This window comes from Chenopodium album, chromosome 13, assembly GCF_948465745.1.
Source record: "Chenopodium album chromosome 13, dcCheAlbu1.1, whole genome shotgun sequence".
NCBI classification, from domain to species: domain Eukaryota; kingdom Viridiplantae; phylum Streptophyta; class Magnoliopsida; order Caryophyllales; family Amaranthaceae; genus Chenopodium; species Chenopodium album.
In genome coordinates, this window is record NC_137846.1 from 30,174,695 (window position 1) to 30,189,517 (window position 14,823).

At 35.3% G+C, this 14,823-nt stretch overlaps 1 protein-coding gene across 5 annotated transcripts in view; it reads right to left on the reverse strand.

The window, feature by feature from the left end:
- Positions 1 to 9,680: 9,680 nt before the first annotated feature.
- The window catches only part of LOC145574722 (uncharacterized), a 31,175-nt gene continuing 26,032 nt past the window's right edge, over positions 9,681 to 14,823 (reverse strand). For all 5 annotated transcript variants that reach the window (XR_014098155.1, XM_081632573.1, XM_081632571.1 and 2 more), the window contains 2 exons: positions 10,745 to 10,796; positions 9,681 to 10,094 (listed from right to left, as the gene is read on the reverse strand). Coding sequence is in view for 4 of the 5 variants with exons in the window: in XM_081632573.1 (XP_081488699.1) it covers positions 10,041 to 10,094; positions 10,745 to 10,796 (106 nt within the window). In the remaining variant the exon portion in view is untranslated. The remainder of the gene's footprint in view (positions 10,095 to 10,744; positions 10,797 to 14,823) is intronic.

The following is a 14,823-nucleotide window of genomic DNA, read 5'->3' on the forward strand; positions in this document are numbered from 1 at the left end:
CATATCGTTGAGTACAACCAAAACCAACTTGCATACCCGGTATGCCTTATGAGTCTAGGGAGTAGTAGTGATGCATCGCTTTGGCGTAGCCCATCACTACTCTCAATAGGTTGATAAGTGTTGTTTTGGAATGGCAATTTTACTCAATATTTTAGGGACTTAGGGTTTCTATGTTGGTTGATTTAAGTGAACTTAATTAATCATCACAACATTCGAAATCCTAAACATGCATCTAACATATAATGATCATAAATATGTAAAGCATAAGCATTTGATGCATATTTGGCAACTAGCATGACCCCTTGAATTCTTCAAGTCTTCAAAAGGTCTTCTTTTGCAACTTCATGGCTTTGTCTTCCAAGAACCTCTGTCTTCAAGACTTGACCAAAATTATGCAATTACTAGTATCTACGATTAGGACTAATCTAAATATTAAGGTACAAAAATACTCAACGGTACGTAGACCGTATTTAGATTTACAAAAATACATCACGGATCGCAATCCGTATTTTCTATCCTAATCGGGCCCCACTAGTTGCCATTTTATTAAACCTATGAGAGAACATACATTCCATTCATCCATTCACTATTTGTGAATGGCCCATGCATTTTACAATGATAAAACAAGTAACAATGCATAAACACGCGATAACTAGTAACTAATCTAGGTGGTTAATCCGATTAACACGCCTAATTAAAACTAGTCAAAGTTATTTTAACCGATTATGTAAATAAGTGCAAATATTTGAAGCTCCCACTAAATTCCGCATCCAACTTAATTAATCCGATTAATTACGCCGGTAAAACCCAAAATTTGCCAAAATTAAATTTTGCCAACGTCGCTCAAAACCGAGGCCTAGCCTCTAAAATTTTAATTAAAATAAACAAGATTAATTAAAATAAATAAAACAACTAAAATGCAAAATAATATCACCTTAAAACTGGGGTATATGTGCTAATTAAGGGGAGGTGCGCATAGCCGTGACTCATGCTAAGCGTCACACCCATAGCTTAGAATACCGCATACGCGTCGACTCTTCTACGGGACGTGCAAGAACATAAGCGACGAGGCCGCACAAGCTTGCTAGCTATGCGCACCATGCCGCAAGCATCGCAACACATCCCCCGCACACCACTACCGTACCAAGCCACACACGAGCTCCTGCTCGCACTAGCCACGGCTGGCCTAGCATAGCAGCACGCACAGCGGGCACAGCACCATGCTGCTGCTGCTTGTTGCTGGCTGGTGCGCCATTCTGCTGGCAGCGAGTAGCAGCCACTTACCTCCCTCGCACACATGCACGCACAGCCTACTGCCCATGCGCACACCTCGCACGCGCACACCACTCGAGGCGCCCAGCAGCCTCGGCAGCCTCATGTGGGCTGCGTGAGTAGCCCAGCTGGCCGAGATCTTGCTTGGGACTCTTAGGCCTCGATTTGTATGCTCATGCCTCGGGAAAAATTCCCGATTTTGTGTGACATTCTTAATCAATTCTATATTAATTTTAGAATCAATTAATTTTTAGGAAAAATGAAAATATAACAAGTCCAACTTAAATAAATTCATCCCAATGCATATAACCAAAATTATTTCCAAGAACCATTCTTTAATAAAATTGGTTTAACTTGGTGCAAGGAAATAAGGTAATTTCTCACTATTAATTTAATCAATTTAAATTAATATTGAGATTTTGACAAAGTAAAAGGGAGTTTGGAAAAAATGAACATAAGTTCAATAAAAATTTCAACTTTAATATTTGTGAATCCTTGAAAAATTATATCTTCCAATATGAAGATAAACAATTTTCTATCACAAGTTTCAAACTTTATGATTCTAATCAACTTAGAAATGATTAAATCAACAAAGTTCAACAAAAATTCATGGAATTTAGTAACTTTAAAGTTTCAATCACTTAACATAATTAAAGATTAAATCTTTAGTACTTAGAAGCCTCAAAGAACAACAATTTCACACTTAATGCAATTAATTTGCAATTATGTGAAACAATAAAACCAAGCTTTCAAACACAAATTACTACCAAGTAATCGTGCCTAAAGAGGTTTAAAATTTCATATAAAATATGTATTGAACCAATTACATAACCACCATAAATATGCAATTAATTTTTAAGGTTAGAAAGACTTAAAAATTTTCGTTAAAACAAAAAATCCCTCGAAAAGTGCATTTCTGGTCATTTTTTGGCTAAAAACAGAGTCTTAAAAGGGTAAAACCATTTCCAGAACGCCTTTTCCACCCAAAATTCACTATTTTTGGGTTGAAATCTTGGTTCGGGAGCTGAAGTCGGCTCTAATACGGGATTAAAATTAATAAAACGAGCTACTAATCTAATTAGCAACTTAAAACCAGAAAAATTAAGCCATAAAACACCTTGAAAAATAATATGATTTTAAAAATAAACGAGCGAGGCTCCGATACCCCTGTTGGAGTTTGGTGAGTCCGACTCACCGCGGAAACAAATCGAAAACCAAGACCGCACTCGCAATAAATAAAACCATAAACATAATTAACTTAATGACAAGATTAAGATGATAATTATACCTTTGACGCGTGTTTCGCCCGACCTCGAGGGGCTCTTACTTCGAAAGCTACCCTCGAAATTACAACGACCTCCAACGGAAGTCCACCCACAACTCGAACACCGACTAGGTCCAATGCCTTGGAGTTAGCAAGGCCCGACCGAAACCCGAGTAATTGAGTTCAAAGGTTTTCACAATGGTGATGTCTTTTCCAACTCTTGTGTTCAAAGGTTTTCACTACTAGTGATGCCTTTTCCAACTCTTTCTCAAGTGCTTTTCCCAATACCCCAAGTTGGGTATTTATAGGGAAATGCAAGAGTGTGAAAAGCTCTCCCATCAATGTGGGAGAATTTGATTTTCCCATTTTATTTTAAAGCTAAAATAAAATTAATAATCAAACTAGTAATAAATCAACAAGTGGGAAGCTCACAAGGAAGAGTAGGTGAGGACCATTTGGAGGAGGAGGGATCAAACTTGCTCCCCACTGTCACTCCCATAACCGGCCACCTTAACCCCATAGCCCCCAATTAAATTGCACCACGTGGCACCCACACTTGGGCACCAAGGCACCCAAGGTAGGCTGCCATGTGCTACGGCCCAGCAGGCCATGCACCAAGTGCGGGCTGCTTGGCCGAGGCTAGCTGCCAGCACGCCGCGCATAATGTGCGGGCTGCTAGCTGCTGCCTGCTAGCATGCCTCGCACATTGGTGCGGGCTACTAGCTTCCACGGCCTAGCAAGCCACGCACCAATTGTGCAGGCTGCTAGCTGCCACTTCCTAGCAAGCCACGCACCAATTGTGCGGGCTGCTAGCTGCCGTATGCTAGCACAGCCACGCACACTAGTGCTGGCTGCTAGCTGCGGTATGCTAGCCTAGCCCGCACTTGGTGCGTGCTGCTAACATTTTCCGCGCCCCTAGCACTCGTTTTCCGATGCTAGGGATATTTTGGTCATTGTTGATTTATTATTATTATTTTCACGTCTCGTCTTTTTACTATTTTTGACTCGACTTCCGACGCTCGGTTTCGATGCTCCAAGCTTGAATTTCCGACGTCTAAATATTAATTACTCGGTGGACTTATTAATTAATTCCTAATTAATTCGTTGCTTCGGCTCGTTAGTTCTTGGGTGTGACCCGAAGGGTTCAGTCAAGATTAAGCTGTAATATTAATTATGCATTAATATTACTGATCGGAAGCGGCCTCCACCCAGGCATTCTGATCACTTGACCTCACTGAAAAATTAGCTTTCTAATAATTCTGAACCCCCTATCGGAATAATACACTTGTTCAAAGGACACTATTCCTTTCAAAGCTAATAAAGGAGAAGTTAGTTAGACATCCAAAAAGAAACCCAATAGGCGCGCCCTCTCCTCGAAATGTGCGGCTACAATGAAATGGGTACGGAACAGGGGGAGAGGAGTTGAGCGGCCGCACTTTTCTCTTGCGCAGCTGCGCACAGGCCCTGCGCTCCCACGCCTGGGAGTAGGGGAGGATTCCTCGTGCGTCTGTTGATGCTTCCGTGCACTCCACTTGATACATGTTGGGGGATCGGAGGCAGTTTCCAAAGGTCTTCACGGTGGGTTCAACACCGATTTTAATGCCCACGCAGCTTGAGAGCGTGGTCTTGAAGACTTAGTTTTTGCACTCCTTGACATTTGAGCTTCAAAGGGAGGGACCGGCTTGCATCTTGAGCCTTACAAATCCCGAGTTAAAGTCATTGAGCTCCTTAGACATCACAAATCTCCTGAAATCAAAGAAAAGCAAACAAATAAAAGAGAAAAGGCAAAATAAACTAAGAAATGCAAGAAAATGGGAAAACAACTAAGGAAAAAAAAAACTAGAGAAATAACAAGTAAAACTAAAGAAAAAGAGATAAAAGAGCTATAAAAGCGATTAAAACCATCTTAAAAGAGGCTAAATGAGTGCCATAAATAACACTCATCATCCATAGGTGGACCGAAATAAATTGACCCCTTGTACTGTATATGAGAATGAAAAATTCGGGTTGAACAATTTTTTCCCTTTGACTCGACTCTAATAAAGAAAAAAATGATTGAAATATGCACATAAAATCACGTAGTCACGCATGATGCAATGAAGTTCGCAACCAAGAGTCTTGGCTATGTGTTCATCCATATAGCCGGCATATTAGGGTGTCAAGATGTATAATGGGTTAGAGTTTTGGTGCAAAAACAAGCAACCTCTCTTGAGGTGTACGTTTACGGTCCACGAGTTCGTAATAAAAATCAAACTCAACTTCGTAGCTTGGTGGATCTAACATCTAAAATGAACCCTAATTGCCACGAGTGTTTTCAGGTCGGCAAAGAAGTCAAAAGCCAGAATCCAGTCAATTGGGACAAAAATTTTGTGAACAATTCTTGACATTTTTTTTTAAAATAATGGTTTATCGCGAAGGAAAAATACAATTTAAGAATCCCAATTATAGACGATTCACTTCTAATAATCCCAAATAAGGTTTATTTTTTTAATAATCCCAATTATGTTATGTGTTTGCCACCAATGGTTCCAATCGGTCAGCACCAAGTCAACGACCTGTTATAACAGGTTATCATTTTAAAAAAAAATTAAATTAAACATAAAAACCATAAATAATTAAAAATTAATAATTAAAAAAAAAATTGACACATGTCTTGTTCTAATTGGTCTAACATTTTTTAAAAAAATTAAAAAATCAGAAGAAAAAAAATATATTTAAAACTTAATCAAGAAGTATTTGAAAATTATTATTTTTCAAAAAAAAAATTAAGAATTAGTTAATCAAGGTATTAGTTAAGAATTAAACCCAACCACCCCTCACGACCACAACCCAGCCAATTACCCAACTCGTCGGGGTTGGCGACTAGAACCCCACCCTCGGTCGGCGCCCAGACAAATTGTAATACCCCGTATTTTTAATTTAAGTATTTCTTGAAGTATTTAAAGAAGTAGAAATTAATTATTTACAAGGTTTTATTAAAGATCCAATTTATTTATTTAATAATTTTGGAAATACTTTATTTTATAATTTAAAAATATTGGGGCATATGATTTTATAAAAGATAATTTTTAAAGTCAATGGTATTTAAAGGAAAAGTCAAATAGTATTTGAAATAGAAAAGGGGTCACTAAGGGTAAAAAAAGAAATTTAAGTAGGAGGGTTGTTGAGAGAGAGTGTAAATACTCATCACATGAGCAAAATCAAACTTTTCCCAAGGTGGAAAAATACCAAAGGCAATTCTCTCTCTCTCTCCTCTTATTTTCCCTTTCTCTCTCTTATTTTCCCCTTCCCCCTTTTTTTTTGTCTTCACACCATCGCACACCACCACCACAGCAGGCCACCGCTAGCCGCCAGCACAGTGCGGCGGCAGCAGCAACAGCCGCCACGGGGAGGTGGCGCCGATTAGGGGTGAGCAAACCGGGTACCCAGTCAAAATTTTAGGAACCAGACTTGGAATTGGTTGATACCGGGTCTTAAAATCTAGAATTGGAATTGGAACCACTTCAACCGGGTCCTAAAATTCAGGTTTTGGTATTGGAACCACCGGGTACCGATTTCGGTTCCTGGTACCCACTAATGTACACAATTGTTAAATTTTAATACAATATTTTGATCCATTTTCATTTTTAGCGTTTAATAATTATATTTATGTATACATAAAGCTATTTTATTTATGTTTGGTATTAATATAATATTTTTTAATTTTAATAACTAAATACATTCTAACATATATTTGTTTTTTCAAATACATTTAGTTTAATGTTTATTGGGTAACCGGGTACCCAACCGGTTACGGGTCCAAAAAATTGAGAATTGGAATTGGAACCGGTTGTAACTTGTTCCTTAATTTATTATCGAGAATTGGAACCACAGGGTCCAATTCCGATTCCGGACTCATCGATTCCTTAACAGTTCGAATTCCAATGCCGGGTACCCGGAATTTTCACTCACCCCTAGAGCCGACCACTCTCCCCTCTTCTTCTCCCTTTTTCATTCACACATATAAAAATAAAAAGAAAAATTAAAAAAAAAAAAAAAAAAAAACTTCTCTTTTGTTTTTAATCCTAATCTAGCCATTGATTAATTATTGTTTTGGGGTTTTATGCTGATTTTATGATGTTTGATAATAAGTATAAAATATTCAAATTTTCAGATTTGATTTTGAATTAAAAAGCCCCAAATTACAAACCCTAGATCTCTAAGTTTATGCATATTGGTGGAAATTGATTATGGGTGATTTAAATTATTGAAATGGGTTTACAGCAAGTTTTGATGATTTAGTAAAGTTGGAGCTTTTGTATATAATCCATAATTAAGTTTCTTGAAAGGATTTTTCACTACCCATTAATTGGGGATTAAAGTAAGGTTTTAAATTAAATTTCAGCTTATTTTAAATGATTTATGAGTGATTTAAGGAGTGTATATATTGCTGGAAATTTGTATGGAATAGGTATTAATGCCTCTTTGTAATTTTGTATTGTAGGAGATTTCCAAGTGAGTGATTTGTGTAGTCATGGCAATTTTGAGATCGTATTCAAGGTACGTCCTCGTACTTGACAATTATTTGAATATGTAGAAGCGTGCTAGGCTTTGATTTATTAATTCCAAGTCGTATCATGATAGGTATTGATTGGAATTGAGGGTTGATGTAATATTGGTGATTGAATGGTGAAGTATGGATTATTTGTGGTGATTTGATGATTGGAATTAATTTTATTGGCATGTTGAATATGAACCACACTTTTATTATTGACATGATTGAGGGCATGTTTAATTAAAGTAAATGTTTGATTTGGTTTGGAATATTGAACGATAATTTTATTATGGTTCATATAACTTTTATTGATGTTATAAGCATGAGGAATGAGCTATTTAAGTGTCTATGTACACGAGGATTAAATCATTTTGGTGCCTAGTGCACTTAAGGTGTTTCCAACATCGAGGGATGGGATTTGTGGCGCATTATGCGTTTAAGGTGTCTTTGAGACTGAGGTAAATTAAAAAGGATTCAACATTAAATATTATGTGGTCACTAATCATTCAAAAATTAAATTGGTATACTTGGTTGCTTGAACGGTATTGATTATTGTTGTTCCTATGGTTTATGAGTCATCACCAAGTTAAATAATATGTTAATAACGTAAAGTGAAAGAGATTACGCACCAAAACTCTTGGAACGTATATACCTTGAATATGAACATATGGGGGGAGTTATGCAACTTTATATTTGACCATAACTTCTATTGGGAGTACAGGACGCTGTACATTCCTTTTTATTAATGTGCAGGAATTCCGCCACTTACGAGTGATTTTTTTTATTCTGGCACGGTTAGCTCATGTGTTAGTACCCCTTTATTGGGTCAGGTTAGGGGGAAACCCGTTCGATGCGTAATCAAGCTAAATAAATAATTTAGTTACTTATTGAATGTTCATGTTGTATGTTGTATGCTTGTAAACAGGTGCAATAAGGTAAGTTGTGTGATTGATAGGATCAAAGCATGTTAGTGTGTTTCATTACGCTTACGTACTCAGCTTTGTTGATTGTGTGTTTGCATGTTTGTTTGGCCTTGTCTTTACCTTGGCCCTACGACGACCCATTTCTAATGGCGAGTAGTGGGGACAAGTAGAGACAATGTTTTCAGGTCATGAAGCATATTCATGATGGGCATGAGTGAAGAGCGAATCATGCTTAGTTCAATTATTGCTAGGAATATGATGTGTTTTATTGCTTTATTATTATTTATTTATCGTGCTTGCATACTAACGCAAAAGTTCAATTATTTTCACAATTTTAATAAAGGCCTAAAATGGTTCCAAGTTGTAGGTTGATTTTGTTTGATTTCGTTTAACGTTGGTTTTTACTTTACTTTCGTAGGGTCTTGACTTTGAAGTTGACTTGTTTTGAATGGTTTTTAAAAATAGTCTTCCGCTGTGCGTCTTTGATAATTGCCTTAGCCGTTTTCAAGGTGGCAATAATGTCTTAGATTTTCCTAATTCGTATTTTGAAATAGCAAAACAGATATTTTAAAAGAAAAGAATTTTTAGAGTGTTACACAACTCCTCCCGCCGGTGACCCCTTCCCTTTCTCCCTCGCCCTTCTTCCTCCCTTACCCCACAACAAACACAATCCCTCAACCCAGCCCAAAACACCGACCACCTTATTCCTCCCTTAAACCACCACGAAATAGCCACCACTCCCTTTCCCCCACCTCAGAACGACACCCTTCGCTGTTTCAGAGTGTGGGAAGGGAGTTGGGGGTTGTTTTAGGTGGGGTAAGGAAGGAGAAGGGATGTCGGGTGGTTAGGGTTTCGAGAAAGAAGGTGGATGCGGCAGGGTCAAGGGAAAGGGAGAGTTTTTGGTGGTTAAGGTGGGTGGTCGGCCAATGTTCAGCAAGTTTAAGGGATAGGTTAGGGTTTGGCAGTGGAAGAAAGGTGGCTTGGGATTTTGGAAATTTTGGTTTTTATTTTACTTTTTTTTTTTTTTTTTGTTTTTATTTAAATGTTTTCAGTTTTAGTTTTTATTTTAATTTTTTTTTTGTAAAAAAAAAAAGGAAAAAAAAAAGAAAAAAAAATTGGACTAATTACTTTGTGAAACGTGGCTATTAAAACACACAAAAAAAAATAAATAAATAAATAAAACTCATTTTGCATGTTTCCAATCATTAGGACCGTTGGAGGCAAACGCATAGCATAATTGGGAATCCTTGGAATTATGCAAAAATAAAACTTAGTTGAGATTATTAGAAGTAAATCACCCATTGTTGGGATTATTAAAGTATATTTTTCCTATCACAAAAAAACCCACATTTAAAATTAAGTTTACGACAAATTTTCCTTTGCCAAATTAATATATTATATGGTCCAAATTATTTGTATCTCCTAGTTTTAATTTAAATCGATATATAAGAATTGTAACCTTAAAAATGTTTATCAATAGAAATATTTTATATAACAGAATTTTACATATCTTTACAACAACCCTTAAAAATTACCATTAGGGTTGTAGGGTCTATACTATTATAAAGAGAGGAAAATTAGAGGGTTGTCACATAAAATCGAACTGCAGGGTACGCAAGTTGGTGTGGGCTTCATGATGCTTGGTAGGGCATAAGAAATAGGAAGGAAATTAAGCAAAAGTTCAAAGTATACAATTGTTCAAACAAACCTCATCCTTTTGTTTTTTTATACAATATTTATATTAAAATTTAAATCGCAGATTTTCAATTTCGAAGAAAATAGACTTACATTTTACAGAAGTACCATGTTCTACACAATACAAAAAAAATGAACAATGCAACCCTTGGAGCTTGCAACATGCAGCAAATATGGAAGCTATGCATGTCCCGTAGAGAGAGAAGCTGGTTATCAAAATATGTTACCGCCACCAGTTCACCACCATCCCCATCCTCACAAGGAGACAAACTGTGTCATAGGCAAAGCTGATTACATTCCGCCGCCACCATTAACACCATCTACATAAGGAGGCACTTTTGGTAATCAGAGATCAATCTTTTGTCTTTTCAGCTTTCTTGTAAAAATAATCCAATTGCCGCTCCAACTGCAAAAAATAAAGACATCCTATGACAATTGTTTTATGTGAGAATGTCTCCAGTTACACGGGAAACCATTATCCAGCCAATTGACACCACCCTGCGTCCACTTTCCTATTAAACATCTTAGACATTCTTAGTGCATCACATCTTACACATTAATAGCCACAGGAAGTGAGACTACATAAATTAAAAAGTAAAAAAGAAAGAATAAACAAATACTTAAATAAAAATATATAAAACAGAAACAAAGATCAGCATTAGATTCTGCATTCTACCAGTTGAAAGCATCCATAGTAGGTAGGGAAAACAGAAATGAAAGACAATGGCAATCATCCATGCTTTAGTTCAGAAGATTAAAAAGTAGAAGCCTCTGCTTGCTACACTGAAAAATAGCTTTCCCTTTGAATGCTTAACAGTTTGGATAATCACTTGTGGCAACATGAGTCAACAAGAATCATAATTGTGAGTTAAATTATGTGACTCAGCACTCAGCAGGGTGAAATTTTGAATAAGGTGGCATTGAATGTTTGATTATACTACAAGCTAAGTTGGAAAAAAAAAAAAAAAAAAAAAAAAAACCGAACATGTACAAAATTGTTTGACTTTAATCTCTCTATTACCAGCTTCAAAAATGAAACTTAAGAACCCAACTTACCTGAGCATTCTTTAATTTTTGTCTTTGCAGCTCATCTACCAGGCTCCCAATTCTGTCACGTAACCAAAAGAAGTTAGAACAATTACAATTCAGTCACATAACTAAAGTTCGATTACTAGACTCTTATTTCTAAGAAACTTGGAGCACATGTATGGGTGTAAGAAAAAAGGTGGATAAAGTAAAAGAGAGTGAGGGCAAAGGTATTAATATTGTGGGGTAGAGGGTGCACAATGGGTGATAAGAATTTGCCAAAAACAGATTTATAGTAAAAGTGAATCATATAATATATAAACAATGTGTCTAACATTGCTGCCAATAAGGCCTATGCAAACCTCCCTTTACAAAAGCAATGTTAACAAAACTCACAATCTACAATCTTTTCAATTTCTTTCTATCAGGTTTCAATCCAACGATATTTTAGATCTCAACTGTGCCTTCGATGGGGGTACAATTCTTGAAATTGTTTTAACATATTTTGAATAACTTTGAGATTTATTGATTGGTTTTTTTCTATTTGATTTATGGATTGATTTGTAGTTCTGGATTTCGAATTTTATTCAATTTGACTTTGTCACTCTTAGTTAGTGATTTGCATTAAATGTAGGAGTAATATATAAACAAAATTTATCGTTTTGGTGCTTAGAGGGAGCAATTGCATACATTCTAGGAAGGTGAAGTAGGTATTTTAAGACACCTACACGGTGGTCAGAAGTTTTGTTTGTAAGTTTTTTAGCTAGTTTATTCTATAACTAGAAGTTTTGCTTGCAAGTTTTTTACCTTTTATTTGAAATAATTAGTTATGTTTTAATTTCTGTCATTTTAGTTGGTCATGTTTCCTTAATTTATTAGGATTTGTTTTAGGAAATAAAGACCAAGGTCAAACTATGTTTGTAACTAGTTTCCTAATCCAAGTAGAATTAGTTATCCCATTCTATTTAGATTACTTGGACCTAAAGGCTAGAGGCTTGTCCTAGTCCTAATAGGTTTATTATTAGCTATAAATACTCTTGTAACATGGGTTCATACACACAAAATTCAGATTTATTCAATTAATTTGTTTAGCTTTTGCTTAAACTTTCTTAGCTAATAATCAATTCAAGGAGCTGTTGAAGATTAGAAAGATCAAGGAGTTAGTCTACATTATTGCACATCAAATACTTAGTTCTAGGAGGAAGTCAAGTAATTTGATCCTCAACCCTTAAAAGGTTTGAGCTTGCTCCCTTATGAAAAGTACTCAAGCATGAGAATCGCATGTGTGAGAGCAACGCTGACATGGCAAATTACCATTTGTCTCTTTTTTTTTTTTTAATGTTTGATGATATCGAAAATACCACCTGTCTTTTTCTACATTTGCTTTCTCTCTCCTCCTCTCTTTCATGATTCAGGCAAAAATGCTTTTGACCTTCCACTTTTTTTTCCCCCTCTTTTCTGATGTGTTGTATTTTACCCAGAAGATGATTGCAAGAACTAACTGCAACTCCAATTCACCTACAATGCGTTGCCAACAATGGATATACTCATGTACGACAATTTTATTAATTAAAAAAAAAAAGTTTTACATGGCGAGAGGCAGCTTGTGAGCCTTTTCTCTTCCAATGAAGCAGCATATGAGCTATCTGCCTATTGCCTATCTCTCCTCCATTGAAGCAGCGTATGAGGTAAAGATGTTTTTTAATTTTATTCATCAAAATTAATTTCACAACCCAATTTCTGTTTCAGAATATTTTGATTTGAGCTTTAACTTCAGCTCTTTTTTGTTATATGATTGCTAATTTCTCAATGGAAATCTGGTTCAATTCAAGTTTTTCTTGTTAATTTTGTTATTCAATGTTTAAATTGAAAGGTTTGTATATAATTTGCTATTGACATTTTGGGATTAAGTGTGTAAATTGGGGAATTTTTCATAAAATTCTAGGGTTGATGTTAGTATGGGTTCTATTAGCCACTACAATACAATCCAGTGTTTTTTTTTTTTTTTTTATTTATTTTTTATTTTTATTTTTATTTTATTTTATTTTTTTATTTCGAATTCAATTACTAATTTGTGTTGCTCAATTTTGTCGTTCCTCTATTAAAAAATAAAAACCATGTAATTAATGTTCAATATCCTATAAATTTTTGGAAATTTTAGAAGGCTAATTACAGTTGCAATGTTGATGCTTATTTCGCAGTCGACTACTCCATTTGTAGCGAGGAGGCCTTTTGCAGATGTAGATACGATGAAAATTGGTGTGCGGCATCTTTATATCTTATTTATTTATTTTTATTTTAACCTAAATCAGTTTGGTTTTGTAGAATTGTCCAGCCATCTCAAGTCCTTACCCATTTAGTTATTTGGTTTTAAGATGTATAATCAATTTCATTTTTTTTTTTTTTTTGACTCATTTTAAGATTTTTTTGTCTTTTTGTACACTCATCTCTTATTTGCAATCAAAAGGTAACTCGCTTTCGCTGTCCTCTAGAGTCTCACGCATCTTGTGATCCTAGCAAGGCTCTAATTGCCTAATTCCTCGATTTCGTATTAACAATATTGAGGTTCCTCGAAGTGGATTTTCTATCTTAAATGATTTTTGGGATTCATAAATTATGTGTCTGCTAATTATTTCATTCATCTGATAAATTTTTTTAATGATTTTTTGAAATTTTCAGTTCTTCCATAAACGATTGATTTATGTGTTTGTTGATCTTAATGTTTCTTAGTTTAATTTTGTGGGAGAAAGAAGATCGGTGGAGACAGTGAGAGATTGAAACCTTGAAATTTAATATATACACAATATGGGTTTTACTATGAAATTTAGCATGTTAGATTACTTCCTGTTTTTGTTTATTATGATTTTTTTTTTTTTTTTTTGAATAGCAGTTTATTATGATTATAATTTTAACTATATGTTTTCAATTTTTGTTGGAAATCTGGTTTAATTAAATTGTTTCTTGCTGATTTTATGATTCACTATTAGAATTAAAGGCTTATCTAATTTTCTATTAACGTCTTGGGATTTATAGATAGGGATTTTTCTTGAAATACAAGGGTTAGAATGATAGACTATACTTGCTTGTGCAATTTGGTGTTGAAGGAGACGTTGTCATGGGTCAATCCCATTGGTTGTTTGGGCATTCAGGGTCTAGGACTTGTAAAATCCAAAGCTCATTAATGCTACTTGACTTGGCCCTATGGTCACATTAGAGTAATTTGGTGATGGAGAAGCTGGGACAGGCGAGTAGGGATATCACCACACATTGAAGACCTCAGCATACAAGAGCAGATTAAAAGAGAAGGAGATATAAGAGGAGATTAAAAAAATTAAAATCGAAATGTTGGCCTTTAATAATCAGGTGATTTGGGGTTCATATTCTTAGGGATTTAAGATTTTCATTTTGAAATGATTGAGTTAAGAAGGAATCTGAATTGTCACTTTGCACACTACTTATTTGGATAATTTATACTTAGGGTTCAAAATGATAGATAATTGAATTAACAAGAAAGACTATCTACTTCTTTTTCAATGGTATGCAACAAAAGTACTTACTATGCCAAGTAGGTCACTGTTATGTTTTTCTGAAGCTTTGGTGGTTTTACAGGTAATTGAATATTACTTCAGTGATAAAAAATTTCCCAATGACAATCTATTGTTGAAACAAATGAAGAAAGACAAAGACGGGTTTGGTAAGTGTTGATAATTATTGCTCTCGACCATTTTTCTGTAGTCTGATAATGAAGAAAGACAAATTCTGATGCTGCTACATGATGATGCCCTCTTTTTGCTTAAAGTTATATTCCTCATTCTGATTTGTGAATCTGCAAGGGACTATAATACATTTATACTTCTATTAAAAAAATTCGTTTGATTAAGCTGTCTCAGCTATAAATTTGCAAGGATTGAGATGTTAAATGATGAAAGTATACAGGTACTTGTGATGGACCACCTTTCCTGGATGTTTCTCCTGGCGCACCCAAATCATTTGTGGTTGCGCCGAGCTTCTTGGGTGGGTGTCCAGTTTGAATGAACTGTAATTATTTGTTATCTGGTTTCATCTCTGCTCTTGTATGCTGAGGTCCATTAAGTAATAACAAATTTATT